General features: G+C 43.1%; 1 protein-coding gene across 5 annotated transcripts in view; it reads right to left on the reverse strand.

The window, feature by feature from the left end:
* ipo11 (importin 11) overlaps positions 1 to 18,170 on the reverse strand; it is a 699,237-nt gene that overhangs the window by 478,318 nt on the left and 202,749 nt on the right. For all 5 annotated transcript variants that reach the window (XM_041187080.1, XM_041187063.1, XM_041187071.1 and 2 more), the window contains one exon: positions 1,034 to 1,104. In XM_041187080.1, coding sequence (XP_041043014.1) covers positions 1,034 to 1,104 — 71 coding nt within the window. The remainder of the gene's footprint in view (positions 1 to 1,033; positions 1,105 to 18,170) is intronic.

The raw sequence follows: 18,170 nt of genomic DNA on the forward strand, positions 1-18,170 counted from the left end.
ATTTCCCAGATCAACATAGGCATATGATGATGTTCAAAGTACTCAATGTCTCCCAAATAGCAATGGCACTACTTCTGAAATTGCTCAATTTGGAGCTGTAGATGAAAGTACAAAGAGTTTTTCTCTCCCAATGTAAATTTAGCTTGTGTAGTATAACTCTAATTATTCACCTTATCAGACAAATTCTTGATTACCCACAAAACAGAACAAAAGTCAGGGTTTTGGTGAGGTCGCATGTCAACTATTAAGTTGCAAATTCAGGCTGTCTTTTATGTTCACTTTGCTGCAATCTCTACACCCATTGAACTGCAACTATTGTTCAGATTGGTTCAAGTATCTCAACGGCTGCGACTTCAAGTAGGTCAAGGCAGGTTGGGTTAGATCATGATTCCCACTTATGATGTATTCTCCATTATAACAGATGGCTAAAGCACCACAATATTCTGAAGTTGGGGCTTAACATCAGTACTCTTTACAGAATTGATTTAAGTAACGTTTTAGTTTTTCAACTTTTTTTAATGTTTGTTTGGAAAAGTGACACCTGATGACAATGGCTAAGCCACATCAGAGGATTGAGATCCTCAACATTAGGGAAATTATTCAACATACAACTAAAGTGCCCTGTGCTAACGACTGTCATAATTATGTTCTCTTAAATTCTTAAGTTCATGTCCACAATATTCCAAAACTGCCTGGTTAACAGCCAATAAAACTCGATGAGGGTTCGATGAGATGGTCAAAGGTTAGAATATAAATACTTCTAGCTCTGAATACTTATAAATACTTATAGAGCTGAAAAACAGTTTCAAAGGTTCTATAAATATTTTCTTGCAGAAGCAGGACAAGGATAAATGAAACTGGGTAAATTCTAATTAGAACATAGGAAATTACTTCTGATCAGTTGACATTTGGATGGGTGAGAAACACTAATTAACCAAGTATATGCTATTCAACTCTCTGCTGTTCCCAAATATAATTACTGTTAAGCATCAGACTGATTTACTTTATTAAAAAAAAAGCAATAGCTGCTCACCACTTTAGTAAAAAGGATAATGGTCTTCTCCAGCTTTTCACTGCATGTGTTCTCTGGATTGACTTGCCTACCTACAAAAAAAGGGCAAAAAAACAAGAGGTAACTCAAAATGCAAAAAAACACATAGTTAGCATGATTAAAGGAAATTGTCACAACCCACATGCAGACTTGTACCACAAAGATTAGCAGACCCCATATTTGTGTGAGGGTTAGTGCAAGCACACCTAAAATCTGTCAAGGCATACAGAACATGATCTTCAACACGACATTAGCAGCATAATTAAACCACACACCCAACCCCATCTACAGTCGCGCAGTTTAAAACAAACAAATACCTACTGGTTAGCTGTTGGTTTATTTCCTCTGGCTGTTGCTGTAATTCTATACATTTTGGGTGCTTTTGATAATGATTTTAAGTTTCAAAATCTACAAGAAGTGCTCTGGCAGATGCTCATGTACTTTTTTTTTGCTCACTTCAAGGATTCATAGGAACATAGGAGTCATCTGGCCTATCAAGCCTGCTCCACCATTCAATTTTATCATGGCTGATCATCTACCTCAATGCCACTTTCCCACACTATCTCCATCCCTTGATGACATTGGTCACCAGAAATCTGTCGATTTCTGTCTTGAACATGCTCAAAGATCAAGCTTCCACAGCCCTATAGGATAGAGAATTCCAAACATTTGCCACTGAGTGAAGACATTGCTCCTCATCGTAGTCTTAAATGGCCTAACCCTTATTCTGAGGCTGTGTCCCCTGGTTCTGGACTCACCAGCCAAGGGAAATGTCCCATCTATATCTACCCTGTCACACCCTGTAAGAATTTTGTATGTTTCAACATACAACCACACATTCTTCAAATCTCTGGGGAATATGGACCCAGTCTCCTCAATCTCTCCCCCTAAGACAATCCCACCATCCCAAGGATTAAACTGGTGAACCTCTGGTACACTCCTTCTGCGGCAAGTATATCTTTCTTCAGATAAGGAGGCCAAAACTGTGCACAATACTCCAGCTGAGGTCACACCAAGGCTCTATATAAATGCAGCAAGACATTCTTACTCCTGTGCTCAGATCTCCTCGCAATGAAGGGCAATGTGTCATTTGCCTTCCTAATTGCTTGTTGTATCTACATGCTAGCTTTTAGAAATCATGAACAAGGATGCTCAGGTCCCTTTGCACACCGCCGCTTCCCAAACTCTCACAATTTAAGAAATACTCTGCTGCCTCGTTTTTTTCTACACGCTTATTCACATTATATTCCATCTGCCATGTTCTAGCCCATTCACTTAGCCTAACCAAGTCCTCTTGAAGCTTCCTTGCATCCTCTTTGCAACTTACTACCACCCAGTTTGGTGTCAACAGCAAATTTGGAAATATTACAATTGGTCCCCACATCCAAATCATTTATATAGATTGTGAACAGCTGTGGCCCCAGCACTGATCCTTGTGGCACCCCCACTAGTAACAACCTGCCATCCTGAGAATGATCTGTTTATTTTACTCTCCGCCTGCTCACCAATTCTCAATCCATACTAGTATGTTTCCCCCAAACCCATGTGTTTTAATTTTATTTACTAACCTCCTCTGTGGGACCTTATCAAAAGCCTTCTGAAAACCCAAATACACCACATCCACTGGTTCTCCTTTACCTATGCCACATGTAACATCCTCAAGTAACTCCAACAAATTTGTCAAACATAATTTCCTTTTCATAAATCCACACTGACTCTGCCCAATTTTATCATTCTTTTCTAAATGTCCAGTTATTACATCCTTACTAGTGGATTCTAACATTTTCCCTACTACTGATATCAAACCAACAAGTCTGTAGATCTCCATTCTCCCTCTTCCTCCCTTCCTAAATAGTGGGGCTCCATTTGCAACATTCCAGTCCACAGGAACCTTTCAAGAATCTGAAGAACTTTAAAGGACATCCACTATCTCTCTAGCCATCTCCTTCAACACTCTGGGATGAAGCTTATCTTCAATCCAGTTAACTTTTCAAGTACTACCTCTTTACTAATACTAATTTCCTTTAGTTCCTCAGTTTGACAAGTCCCTTGGTTGCCTAGTATTTCTGGGAGATTTTCTGTATTTTCTTCCATGAAGACAGACGCAAAGTAACTGTTTAGTTTCTTTGCTATTTCCCCGTTCTCCACTATAAATTTTCCTGTCCCTAGTTGTAATAGGCCCACAATTGTCCTAGTTAATCTTTTCCTTTTCACATGCCTAAAATAGCTTTTACAGTCTATTTTGATACAGCCTATGGCAAAGGATGAGTTGTTCAAATCCCAGAAGGAACATGAAACAACAATCATAACCCCTTTTTGCAATTTGTATGTTTCAAGATGCAAGTTTTGAATTCAGTATTAATAAGAGCACAGAGTCTCAAGAGATTTTTATAAAACTAAATTAAGCACTTATCAATACAAGAAAGATTGTAAACGGGGAGGTGGTGGCACAGCAGTGTTGTCGCTGGTATTTCAAAGATCCAGGGTAATGTTTGGGGACCAGGGTTCGAATCCCACAATGGCAGGTGATGAAATTAAAAGTCCATTGATGACCACGAAATCATTGCCTATTGTTGTAAAACCCCATTTGGTTCACTAATGTCCTTTAGGGAAGGAAATCTGCCACCTTGTCTGGCTTACATGTGACTGCCCTCTGAACAAGGCAGTTAGCGATGGGCAATAAATGCTAGCCTAGCCAGCAACACTCACATCTCAGGAACGAATAAAAATAAAATTTACATATGTCTACAAAATAGTCCAATCCCTAGTTGGCTCCTCAACATAGTTTTCCAGAAACCCAGCTCGTACACACTCCAGGAATTCCTCCTTCAGAGCATTAGTCCCGATTTGGTTAACCCAGTTTATGTATAAATTGAAATTGCCCATTATTACTGTACAAACCAGTTGCTCCCAGACATGAGTACATGAGCAGGCCTTCCTTTTGGAATTATCTATGACTTGGAGAACAAGTAGAGACGACTCAGAGCAGGACAAGCTGCTAGAGGAGCAGTAAGGGGAAGGGCTCTCTGCAGGAGGCCGTATTTGCCTAGGGTGTGTAGGGAGAAAATCTTCTACCTTAACTTCAGCAAGGTCCAATGTTTGAGACATCTGCACTTCACTAAGGAGGCCATAACTGAAATCTACCACCTGTTGCAACCACAACTAGAACCTCAGAGGAAGGCAAGAACTCTATTGGCAGTTACAGTCAAGGAAACAGTGGCTATAAATTTTTATGTAACTGTCTCCTATCAGGCTGCTGCTGGAGATATTAGCAACATGAAATGTGGGAGGCTTCTCCATGGTGCAGGATATCAACTCTGCCATGTGCCTGAACCAAAAACGATTCCACTCCCTCAATGTGCAGCTGGCATAACCATAGGCAGAACATCATGCAGGTCAATCTCCGATATCTGGCAGCAGTCACAATGCATTCATTCTGCGGCAGTCCGCTGTGCCAATTTAGTTCAATTGCCACAGAAAACTAAAGGGTGTCTATTGGACAACAAGGGATATACATTAAAGTTATGGCTGTTGACTCAGTTTGCAACCAACTTGCATGTGCGCAGGCAGCCATGCTGCCATAAGAAATCTGATCGAGCACACCATTGGCGTTCTGAAGCAATGATTACACTGGCTTCACTATGGAGGAGCCCTGCTACACTCAGCTGAACAATCTCAATATTCATGCTAGCCTGCTGCATGCTGCGCAACCTTACCAACACGATGGAGAGGCCCCCACCAGACACCAGAGCCCCACTCACTACACACCTTCCAAATCCCGCGACTTTGGAATTGGAAACAACAACCAAGCTACCAGTCCTCCTGATCCTCGTGGCTGAGTCAGCACACTGTGTGTATACAGGAGCACAGTGCACATGCACAGAAATACTTGGGCAGCAGCAAGAGGGCACTCTCAATCACTGCCTGGAGAAATATGGGACAAATGGCCGAATGGGAAGCCAACGTACAGAACCCAGAATAAATCAGAAAACTACAGGGTAATCCTGTAAAATACAGGATGGTTGGTCACCCTGGTGCCTGTGGGTGGGCACAATCCTACTGTTCAGCTATGTGGAGAGGCTGGGATCGTTCTCATTAGAAAAGATTAAGAAGAGATTTAATAGGTGTTCAAAATTATGAAGGGTTTCAGTAGAAAGGGAGAAAATGTTCCCATTGGCAGACGAATCAATAAACAGATGCTACAGATTTAAGAAAATTGGGCAAAAAAAAAAACCGGGAGAAGGAGAGTTTAAAAAAAAATTGAGTGAACTGTTGTGATCTGGAACACATTATGTGAATGGGTGGTGGAAACAGATTTGGTCACTTTCATAAAGACATTGAATACATACTTGGAGAAAAAAATTCCAGTGGGGATGGAGAAGGTAAGTGGGACTAACTGGATCGCTCTTTCAAAGGGCTGGCGCAAGACTGATGTGCCAAGTGGACGCCTTCTATGCTGAATGATTATAAGCTGTAGTTTGACTATTGCTGCATGCATCATGACTGCCCAAGAACTGATTCACTAATGCACTCATTGTTCTAAGTTCAAACATGCCCAGTAAAACTAAATATTATAGCCAAAATGATGTGATGCACTTCAATGAACACACTGATTCAATAAGAAGCTTACATGGAGGTATCTCCATTTTTTAAAAATTCATTTTCTTTTTCATACACAAAACTAGTAGTGGATGTCTAAATAGAGTTTACTAGCCTGGAGACTGAATGTATGGCTGTTGCTGCCATAACCCAAATTCAATTCCCAGTCAGTGGGTTTAACTTGCAGTCAGTGTCACTAATCTATTCAGTAGGCTAGGACACTTGCCACCATGGCCAAAATTCAATAGTCAAACAGTGAATTAACACTAGTGAACAACAGTCCCTGCCTCAAAATTCTCTTCCTCAAGAGGTGGTTGAGGCAGAGTCCTCAAATATCTTTAAGGCACAGGCAGGTAGATTCTTGATAAGCAAGGGGTGAGAAGTTATCGGGGGTAGGCAGGGATGTGAAGTTAAAATCTGATCAGTCATGACCTTATTGAATGGCAAAGCAAGCTTGAGGGGCCGAGTGGCCTCCTGCTCTTAATTTGCATGTTCATAGTCTGCTGCAGATTATATTTGATTTACATAGTCAATACTACTCTGCTTGTAGGAATATATTTTCCCAACTGTAATTCTGGTGGTTTCCATCAACCTCACACCAATGTGTTATTGCAATGCAAGTAACAGTAAAAAGTTACAATAATTCATTACAGTCTACTTGGACATTTTTATTGGAAGTCATGATATTGACCAATGGCCAATACCAAAACAATTATACCCATTGTACAAAGTGCTGAGTGGGATTTAAAGCAAAAGGAGGATAAGGACCTGATCAGGGGTGGTACACAAAAAATGTTACGTTAACATTATTATTAAAACAAACGTCAAGCGTTTTCCAAGATATATCTGTAGCAAGCAGGTGAAAACAGGAAAAAGGGTCTCCAAAGTAATATGATACCAAGTAACTAAGGAAAATAAAGACTTGCATTTATATAGCACCTTTCACAGCCACCAGACATCTCAGAGCACTTTGCCAATTAAGTACTCCAGAAGTCACTCACTGCTGTAGTCTAGGAAACATGATCAATGTGCGCACAGTAAGCAATAAAGTGATACTGACCAGTCAACCTGCTTTTGTAATGTTGATTGGCGGATGATTATTGAACAGAGCACTGGAGATAATTCCCCTAGTCTTACTCAAAATAGTGCCAAGAGATCTTTTACATCCAACTCAGGGGGTAGATGCAGCCTCAGCCTAACATTTCATCTGTAAGAGGGCAACTCCAAAAGTGCAGCATTTCCTTTGCACAAATTAAGAATACCATATATACTAAATTAATTCTTGTTTGCGTTCAGAGGTAATAAATCTTCTCTGTTTAAAAATAAGGGGTCGCACATTTAAAACAGAGATGAGGTGATTTTTTTCTCTCAGAGGGTCGTGAGTCTTTGGAACTCTTCCTGAAAAGACGGTGGAAGCAAAGTCTTTGAATATTTTTAAGGCAGAGGTGGATAGATTCTTGGTAAGCAAGGAGGTGATAAGTTATCGGGGGTAGGCGGGATGCAGATTTGAGGTTACTATCACATCAGCCATGATCTTATTGAATGGCAGAGCAGGCTCGAGGGGCTAAGCGGGATGCAGATTTGAGGTTACTATCAGAGCAGCCATCATCTTATTGAATGGCAGGGCAGACTCAAGGGGCTGAATGGCCTGCTCCCACTCCTTGTTCATATGCGTGTTTGTATGTTCCTAGCATAAAGGTTAAATTTCTAGGCAATGGAGAAGATACGAGAAATAGAAGTATCAGTAAGACAATCACTGACATGCTGAGCCTGCCTGATGGACTTTAGAAGTGGTTTACAAAATCAGTCAGATCTTCACCAGTGTCTTCAGAGGATCATTAAAAACTGGAGCAGTATGCAAAGATTGAAAAAGAGCTAAAATATTAACAAAAGGGGCAGAGGAACAAGCAGAGAAACTAAGGTCTGTGAGCTTAACGCCTATTATGGAAAGGAACACTGAAAAAGGGATAAAAACACAATTACTACAAGGGAGTTGATGTGGGTTTACAGAACAGAGTCTTTCTTAACAGACATACTGGAATTTGTCAACAAAAATCCTGTGAATAAGAAGCGTCCTGCAGAGCTGTTGATACTATGGCACATATGTGATTAGTCCATAAGGTAGGAAAGCATTGAATAGGAGGTAAGTGTCTGAGATGGACTGAAACCTGGCTGGAACAAAGGAATGATGCGCATCAATGTGCCAGCTGCATGCAATAAACCGAACAAGTTGGCTTGACGCAGACTAGCAATAAAACTATCCTTTTTCAGTTTATGCAGAACTTGCCCAATTGCAAGTTCTTGTATCTAGTTTACTTATCATATATGAACTGTTCCCTCTGATGACCCAGTGAACAAAGATATATAATCAGGCAACTACAGTAAATGAGATTCCCCACTACCAATTTGAAGAACTAATTGCATGAAGGGCAATTTTTGGTAAAAAAAAATCAAATTAAAAATGCATTTTTGCATCAAATATTGACAAAAAAAAATCACCACCAATTGTGGGACTTGAAACCATAGCCTGGAATTAAGAGTCCCATCATCTACCAGGTTGTATAGCAACTCTCTGTACAAAGTCCTAACTTCTAATAAATGTCATATTGGTTAAGATATATTATCACTGGCTGCAAATTAATAATATGTATCACATGTTCTGGTTGACTTCATGTACCACAGCATATTGAGAGCACTTACAAATTACATTTTATTCATGCATAATCACAAGAATACCCACAAAGGTTGAAAGGAGGTTAGTATGGGAGGTGCAATATTAATAACTCCTGTAATCAACCATCTGTAACTGAACTCAATTCCTTGCCTACAAAAGCAAGATGCAAAGTCTACTCTGCATTATCTTTATTGAGAGCCAACTTCTAAAAATGGCGAGGCAGAGTTCCAAGTTGAAAGGATGAAGAAAATTTGCATTTATGTAGCACCTTTCACAGCCCAAGGCCTTCCCAAACACATTTACAGTGACTTTTGAAGTTATAAGCTGTTAATCACTGCAGTAGCGTAGGGAAATGCGAAAGCCAATTTGCAAATAGCAAACCCCACAAACAACACCAAAATACTGACCAGATAGTCTATTTAAGCAAAGTTGCTCAAGGTAAACAAAAACAAAATTAAAAATACCTAGAAAAACTCAGCAGGTCTGGCAGCATCTGCAGAGAGGAATACAGTTAACGTTTCGAGTCCGTATGACTCTTCAACAGAACTAAGGAAAAATAGAAGAGAGGTGAAATATAAGCTGGTTTAAAGGGGACACCTGTTTTGGATTTCCAGCATCCGCAGTTTTTTGCTTTTATCTGTTTTGCTCAAGGTAAATACTGGTCTGGATTTTAAAGTCAGCAGTGAAGCAAGAGTATTGGCTGCTGATCTTAAAGAAAATCTCAGAGAGGTAGGGATACCTGTGGGGAGAACTTTACCTCTCTCACTGTGCAGTGGATTATAACATTGTCTAATGGTGATTCTCAGCATGGAGCTGGCTGCTTGGTCAGCATCAAGCCAACCACACAAAACAATTCTCACAGAAGTCAGCGAGAAAATGTAAACAACTCAAATCAAATAATTTAAAAAAAATTTTGCATAGAGGAAAATGGAAGATTGCGGCACGCACAGGTGGTGAAGGTGGATGATGAAAAACAAGGAACATTTTCCCCCACTTATTAGGGGAAGAGTAGTGGTATTGTCACTGGACTAGTCCAGAGACCTAGGGTAATGCTCCAGGTACCCAGGTTCAAATCCCACCACGGTAGATGATGGAATTTGAATTCAATAAATATGAAATTAAAAGTCTAATGATGACCATCAAAACCATTGTCAATTGTCAGTAAAACCCATTTAGTTCACTTGTGTCCTTTAAGGAAGGAAATCTGCTGTCCTTACCTGTTCTGGTCGACATGTGACTCCAGACCCAAAGCAATGTGTTTGACTCTTAACTGCCCTTTGAAACAGCCTAGCAAGTCACTCAGTTGTATCAAACCACTATGAAGTCTAAAAGAAATGAAACTAGGCGGACCATCTGGCATCGACCAAGGCACCAGAAACAATAGCAAACTCAGCCCTGTCGACCCTGAAAAGTCCTCCTTGCTGACATCTGGGGTCTAATGCCAAAATTGGGAGAGCTGTCTCGCAGACTAGTCAGCAACAGTCTGACATAGTCATACTCAAGGAATCCTACCTTACCGATAATGCCCCAGCCACCACCAACACTATCCCTGGGTATGTCCTCTCCCACTGACAGGACACACCCAGCATAGGTGGTGGCACAGTGGTATACAGTCAAGAGGGAGTTGCCCTGGGTGTCCTCAATATGGACTCCAGACCACATGGAGTCTCATGGCACCAGGTCAAACATTGGCAAAGATACCTCCTCAGCTGATCAGTCAGTACTCCTCCATGTTGAACATGAATAGGAGGAAGCACTGAGGGTGGCAAGGGCACAGAATGTACTCTGGGTGGGGGACTTCAATGTCCATCACTAACAGTGGCTCAGAAACATCACCACAAACAGAGCTGGTCGAGTCCTAAAGGACATAGCTACTAGGCTGAGTCTGCGGTAGGTGGTGAGGGAACCAGCAAGAGCGAAAAACATATTTGACCTTGTCTTCACGAATCTATCTGCCACAAATGCATCTGTCCACGATAGTATTGGTAGGAGTGATCCCCTCAGTCCTTGTGGAGACAAAGTCCCGTCTTCACATTGAGGATACCCTTCACCATGTTGTATGGAACTACCATCTTGCTAAATGGGATAGGTTTCGGACAGATTCCAAAACTTGGAATCCATGAGGCGCTGTGGGACATCAGCAGCAGCAAAATTGTACTCGACCACAGTCTGTAACCTCATGGCTGGGAATATCCCCCACTCTATCATTACCACCAAACCAGGGGATCAACCCTGGCTCAATGAAGAGTGCAGGAACGCATGCCAGGAGCAGCACCAGGCATACCTAAAAATGAGGTGTCAAGCTGGTGAAGCTACAACACAGGACTACTTGCATGGTAAACAGCATAAGCAGCAAATGATAGACAGAGCTAAGTGATCCCACAACCAACGGATTAGGTCTAAGCTTTGCAGTCCTGCCACATTTAGTTGTGAATGGTGGAGGACAATTAAACGACTCACTGCAAGAAGAGGCTCCACAAATATCCCCAGCCTCCATGATAGGGGAGCCCAGCACATTAGTGCAAAAGATAAGCTGAAGCATTTGCTACGATCTTCAGCCAGAAATGCTGAGTGGATGATCCATCTCAGCCTCCTCCGGAGGTCTCCAGCATCGCAGATGCCAGTCTTCAGCCAATTCGATTCTCTCCACGTGATATAAAGAAACAGTTGAAGGTACTGGATATTGCAAAAGCTATAGGACCTGATAATATTCCAGCAATTATACTGAAGTGCTCCAGAGCTTGCCTTGTCCCTGGCCAATCTGTTCCAGTGTGACTGCATCTACCTAGCAATCGGAAAATTGCTCCAGTATGTCCTGCACATAAAAAGCAGGGCAAATCCAACCCAATCAATCACCACCCCATCAGTCTACTCTTGATTATTAGTAAAGTGATGGAAGGCATCGTCAACAGTGCTATCAAGTGGCACTTGCTTGGCAATAACCTACTCACTGATGCTTAGTTTGTGTTCTGCCAAGGCCAATCGGCTCCTGATCTCATTACAGCCTTGGTTCAAGCATGGACAAAAAAGTTGAACTCCAGAGGTGAGGCGAGAGTGACTTCCCGTGATAGTAAGGCAGCATTTGACCAAATGTGGCATCAAGGAACCTTAGCAAATCTGGGATCAATGGGAATCAGGGGGAATCTCCACGCTGGTTGGGGTCATACCTAGCACAGAGGAAGATAGTTATGGTTGTTGGACATCAATCATCTCAGTTCCAGGACGTCACAGCAGGAGTTCCTCAGGGTAGTGTCCCATACCCAACCATGTTCAGCTGCTTCATCAATTACGTTCCTTCTGTCATAAGGTCAGAAGTGGGGACGTTCACTGATGATTGCACAATGTTCAGCACTGTTCACCACTCAGATACTGAAGCAGTCTACGTCCAAATGCAGCAAGGCTTGGACAATATCAGGCTTGATCTGACAAGTGGCAAGTAATATTCATGCCACACAAGTGCCAGGCAATGACCATCTCACAGAATCTCAAAGTCACACAGTGCAGAAGAGGCCCTTTGGCCCATTGAGTCTGCACCGACACATGAGAAACACCTGACCTACATACCTAATCCCATTTATCAGCACTTGGCCCATAACTTTGAATGTTATGATGTGCCAAGTGCTCATCCAGCTACTTTTTAAAGGATGTGAGGCTACCCGCCTCCACCACCCTCCCAGGCAGTGCATTCCAGACCGTCACCATCCTCTGGATAAAAAAAAGTTTTTTCCTCACATCCCCCCTAAACCTCCTGCCAGTCACTTTGAACTTATGCCCCCTTGTGACTGACCCTTCAACTAAGGGGAACAGCTGCTCCCTATCCACCCTATCCATGCCCCTCATAATCTTGTACACCTCAATCAGGTCTCTCCTCAGTCTTCTCTGCTCCAACGAAAACAACCCAAGTCTATCTAACCTCTCTTCATAAATTAAATGTTGCATCCCAGGCAACATCCTGGTGAATCTCCTCTACAGCCCCTCCAGTGTAATCACATCCTTCCTATAATGTGGAGACCAGAACTGCACACAGTACTCCAGCTGTGGCCTCACCAAGGTTCTATACAAATCCAATCTGACCTCCCTACTTTTGTAATCTATGCCTCTAATCCCCAACAAGACCATCACCCCTTGACATTCAATGGCATTACCATCACTGAATCCCCCACTATCAACATTCTGGGGGTTACCATTGACCAGAAACTCAACTGGACTAGCCATATAAATGCTGTGGCTACAAGAGCAGGTCAGAGGCTAGGAATCCTGCAGAAGGTAAATTACTTCCTGACTGTCCAAAGACGGTCCACCATGTACAAGGAACAAGTCAAGAGTGTGATGGAGTGCTCTTACTTGAATGAGTGCAGCTTCAACAACACTCAAGAAGCTCAACATCATCCAGGACAAAGCAGCCCACTTGATTGGCACCCCATCCACAAACATTCACTCCCTCCACCACTGACGCACAGTGGCAGCAGTGTACATAATTTACAAGTTGCACTGGAGACTCACCAACCCTGCTTAGACAGCACCTTCCAAACCACAACTATCTAGAAGGGCAAGGCCAGCAGACAGGAACACCACCATTTGGATGTTCCCCTCCAAGCCACTCACCATCCGGACTTGGAAATATATTGCCATTCCTTGACTGTCACTTGGTCAAAATCCAAGAAACCCCTTCCTAACAGCACTGTGGGTGAACCTACACCACATGGACTGCAGCCATTAAAGCCAAAAGCTCATTACCATTCTTCAAGGGCAATTAGGGATGGGCAATAAATACTGGCTGAGCCAGCAACGGCCACATCCCATGAACAAGCAAAAAAAAAAATTAGTTCAAAAAATCTAGTAATTAAGCATAAGAGACATTAACAATAGCAATATAAAATTACTTTTCCATGGCCAGATTTGTTATTCAACAATAGTTAATACTCAGATCTGTTAATATCCCAGTTACACTTGATTTTACAGGATGTAACTTTTCATGGGGTTCTTAATAGCAATGTGAAAGCAGAAAAGGCGAAGATCTCGACATATCAACTGATTTCAATGTTTGCTAGCTCTGACACAGGTGCTCTTGCACAGCCTGTGACAGAGCCGTGTGTGACAGCCCGTATCTTCAGGATTTCCTTGATAATCTGCTCATGCATTAAATCCTAATGTTGTGGTCTGTTTCAGAGGGTTCTGATGAAAGGTAATGGATCTGAAACATCAACTCCTGCTTCTCTCCTCAGATGATGCCAGATCTACTGGAGCATTTCCAGCATTTTATGTTTTTAGTCTGCATGAAGACATTATTTTCTCCTTTCACAGTTTCCTCCTACCTTCTTGCCACCTAGTTTTCTCTTCCTCAGTCCTAGCATAGTCAATCAATCTGTATTCTCTGACATCAACCCCTATCTACTTGAAAATACCATAGGTGTCTCCAAAAACTTACCATAACATATCCTACACTTTCCTGTTAGCATTGTCAAGTCCTGGGACTCATTTTTGCATCACAAATGCACACTCATCTCTCCCACCTCATGCAATCTAATTTCTGACCTGCCCATTTCAGAATTGTCTGAGTCAAATTCACTAATTATAAGGTCTGTGACTGCAGCTTTGTCCCCCTTCTCCCCTCTATCTTTCTGCTGTATTTAGATCACCCTTTCATCTTCAATGGTCAATTTGCACAGAGTTTTCTTATAATGCATTTCATATTTGCCCCAAAAATATTGTAGATCTTCCAATAAAGTGATACTTATCTTCCTCCTTCAAACCCTATACTGATCCATAATTTACCATCTTAACTTTATCATCTCAACACAATCACTAACAAGAGAGAATTTTGTTCTCTCTTGCCCCTTGACATTTGCTGGCATTACCATCGCTGAATTGCCCCTATCAACATCCTGAAAGTCACCAGTGACCAAAAATTGAACTGAACCAGCTATATAAATACCGTGGCTATAAGAGCAGGTCAGAAACTACAAATTCTGCAGTAAATAATTCACCTCCTGACTCTCCAAAGCCTGTCCACCATCAACAAGGCACAAGTCAGGAGTGTGATGGAATATTCCTCACTTGTCTGGATGAGTGCAGCTCTAGCAACTTTAACAACTGTCAACTCAAATGCACCATCCAGGCCAAAGCAACCCTCTTGATCAGCACCCCATTAATCACCTTAAACATTCATTCCCACCACCACCGACACACAGTGCGCACCATCTACAAGATGCACTGCAGCAACTCACCAAGACTCCTTTGACAGCACCTCCCGTACCCATGACTTTACCACTTGGAAGGACAAGAGCAGCAGATGCTTGGGAACACCACCACCTGCAAGTTCCACTCAAAACCACTCACCACCCTGACTTTGGAAATATATCGCCGTTTCTTCACTGGCATTGAGTCCAAATCCTGGAACTCTCTTTCTAACAGCACTGTGGGTGGAGCTACACCACATGAATTGCAGCAGATCACGAAGGTAGCTCACCATCAACTTCTCAAGGACAATTAAGGATGGGCAATATATGCTAGCCTAGCCAGCAGTGCCCACAGCCCATGAAAAAATAAATTAAAAAAACTTCTCCACAGCTTTCTTAGTTGTTCTCCCCAATTTCCAACCTCAGCAATATCATCTCATCCCAAATACCACTGCCTGCATTTTTATCCACTCTAAGGCCCACACTTCAGTCATATATTGACAGAGAGATCAGAATTGCACAGATTAAATCTGAAACTGCCCATCCAGAGGTGGGGATCAGTGGCTTGCCAGTAATCAGAGGAGGGAAGAGAGTGTGAAAGGAAAAAAAGGAGGAAAAAGCATCTCAGCACAAGTCTCAATGGATAAAGTCAAAAGCTTGATCTGAGTGTGACTTGGATGATTTGCTAGCTCTGATTAAATGGGAACATCAAATTAATGCCGATTTACAATTACTAATATATTTCAGCAGAGTTAAATTTTCATAACCTATTTGACTTTTAGGCAATGGAGTACTAATCATATCATTCATGTTCATGTTGAAAACAGAAAAACCTAAATATAGTTAGAACAAGTGAAAAGATAACAATTAGATGCCGGATTCCTGTAGGTGACTGCAAAACCAGGACCCCCTTCTTACAGCTGAAACTGGATAGTGAGCGCACCCTGGATGTTCGGCTGTGAGTACAACAGCGCAGCTGCGCCGTCCTCTTCTCGCTTGTCTGGCAGGATCGCAGGTAGGAGCTGGAGCCCTGCAGGTGACTCCAGGACCAGAACCTTACAGCTGAAACCAGATAGTGATAGTGTTGGACTTGTGGGTGTTCGTGCAGCTTTGCCACCTTCCCCTCGCTCTTCTGGCGGGGGTTGGCGGGTGGCAATCAGGAGCTGAGACCCTGTTTGGTTTTATTTTGCCGTCCCTAGACCTGCAGTCACCGGGCTATAATTCCCAGGCATTTTGTTCTGAACCAGTTCACCCCCCTCCATTTGGGTGGAACTCCTTCCGAGGCAGGTGAATTCAAACCTCCTGCTCCAGAGACCCGAGCCCACTCTCTGGGCTAACACCTCAGTGCGCTGTTATAGCGTGAATGCCTCATTTGAATCTGCCTCCACTACCCTGTCAGGCAGCGCATTCTGAAGCCTAACCACTTGCTGCGCACTATCGCTTTCTTAATCACCGTAAATCAGTATAGCCTGGTTCTCAACCCTTCTGCCAATGGGAGCAGTTTCTTCCCCCATCTACTCTGTCCAGACCCCTTGTGATAGAACATAGGGAGGAGTAGGCCATTCGGCCCATCAAACTTGCTTCCTCCATTCAACCAGATTATGGCTGCTCATCTACCACTTACGCCATTTTGTCACTGTACCCATCTCCCTTGATGTTGTTGGCCTCCAGAAATCTTTCGATTTCTGTCTTGAACATGCTCCATGATTGAGCTTCCACCGCCTTCTGGGGTAGAGAATTCCAAAGCTTCACCACCCTCTGATTGAAGTATTCCTCCTCTCCTCAGCCTTAAATGCCCTACCACTTATCCTGAGATTATGTCCCCTGGTTTTAGACTTATCAGTCGGAGGAAGCATCTTGTCCCCACGTCCACAGTGTCACGATCTGTAAGAAAGTTTCATTTTTTTTCAAAACTCAAGGGACCACATTACAGGAAGGACGTAATAGCTCTGGAGAGAGTGCAGAGGAGGTTTACAAGAAGGTTGCCAGGGTTAGAAAAGTGTAGCTACGAGGAGAGATTGGATAGGTTGGGATTATTTTCCTTAGAACAAAGAAGGCTGAGAGGTGACTTGATTGAGGTGTACAAAATTATGAGGGGGATAGTTCGAGTGGACAGGATAAAATTGTTTCCCTTGGTGGAGAATTCTAGAACCAGGGACATAGATTCAAGGTAAGTAGCCGAGGGTGCAGAGGGGACATGGGGAAGAACTTTTTTACGTAGAGGGTAGTGGGTGTCTGGAATTCGCTGCCCAAGTTGGTGTTAGAGGCAGAAACTCTAAACTCTTTTAAAAAGTACCTGGATCTGCACCTAAAATGCTGTAAACTGCAGAGCTATGGGCTGGGTGCAGGAAGGTGGGATTAGAAAGGGCACCTGGGTGTCCTCGGGATGGCATGGACAAAATGGGCCGATTGGCCTCCTTCTGTGCTGTAACTTGTCAGTGGGCAGTCACTATCCAATTTCAGGTGTAAGGAGGGGGGATTCTAGTCCTGGAGTCACCCACAGGGCTCCTGGTCACCTGCTGGTGAGGCTGCAGAATGTTGGAGGGGTGGGGGGAGGAGAGTTGGGTAAATGTGGAACTGTGATGCCCCCACAGTCGAGCAGCCAGCTTCAAAGTTGGAGTGGGGCAGGTGCTGGGAGTTTAGGGTTGGGGGGGGGGGGGGCGGTGAATGAATCAAGGCTGCCAACCCCATTGCCATCCGAGAGTGGGGGGGGGGGTGAATGAATCAAGGCTGCCAACCCCATTGCCATCCGAGAGTGGGGGGGGTGAATGAATCAAGGCTGCCAACCCCATTGCCATCCAAGAGTGGGGGGGGGGGGGGGGGGGGGGGGGTCAAGGGCCCTCCTGTCCATTGCCCCTGCTGGGACCTACACTCAGGCTTCCCGCTGTACACTCAGGCGAGTCAGTAGGGCTGAGGTGGAGGGTAGACTTACCATGCGCTCCGTAAACACCGAGCCTGACCGCCAAGGCACCCGAGAGCCCCGCCACCCTTCCAAACGCCTTGGTGGCCATCGCTCCACTGGACCTAACAATACAAATGTAAGACCATGTAGGCCAAACAATCCTCATCAGTCTATACCCACCACACGACCTGTAATCCTAATGCTATGCGGCCCCTGCAACCATTAATCATTCTTAAAATTTGACATAGTCTCTACTTCAACTACTAACTCAATTAATACAATCTGTAGTTGACATGTGGAATGTAAAAGATTTCTCCATCCAGAAGCTCTTTCATTTACTTTTAACCTATGTCCCTTTGTTCTAAAGTCCTCCATCATCAGAAACAGTGGTAGGAAACAACTCACAGACTGAAATGGAACCAACCAGTGAGCAAAGAGAGAGCGTGTCAACTGAAACCACACTTAACTTGCAAAAACTTCCTTCACTGCTAATTTATAACCACTGCCAATTTATAATGCTATGGTAACATCATTAACAATTCAGGTAGGCAAACATATAACTTTTAATCAAGCACCCCATTTTGAAATGTTTATGTTGATCCTACACTTCCATCTATATATCTCCACTCCTCTTTTTTGTTCATATCATATATTTCAACCACATTATCCAGAAAAAGAGACCCACCACAGACTGATTTTTTTCACAAATTTGGCTACCCGTTCAATATTACAACCAGAGAAAAGTAAGAATTTACTTCAGTTCAA

Source organism: Carcharodon carcharias, chromosome 1 (genome assembly GCF_017639515.1).
Source record: "Carcharodon carcharias isolate sCarCar2 chromosome 1, sCarCar2.pri, whole genome shotgun sequence".
In the NCBI taxonomy this organism is placed as follows: Eukaryota; Metazoa; Chordata; class Chondrichthyes; order Lamniformes; family Lamnidae; genus Carcharodon; species Carcharodon carcharias.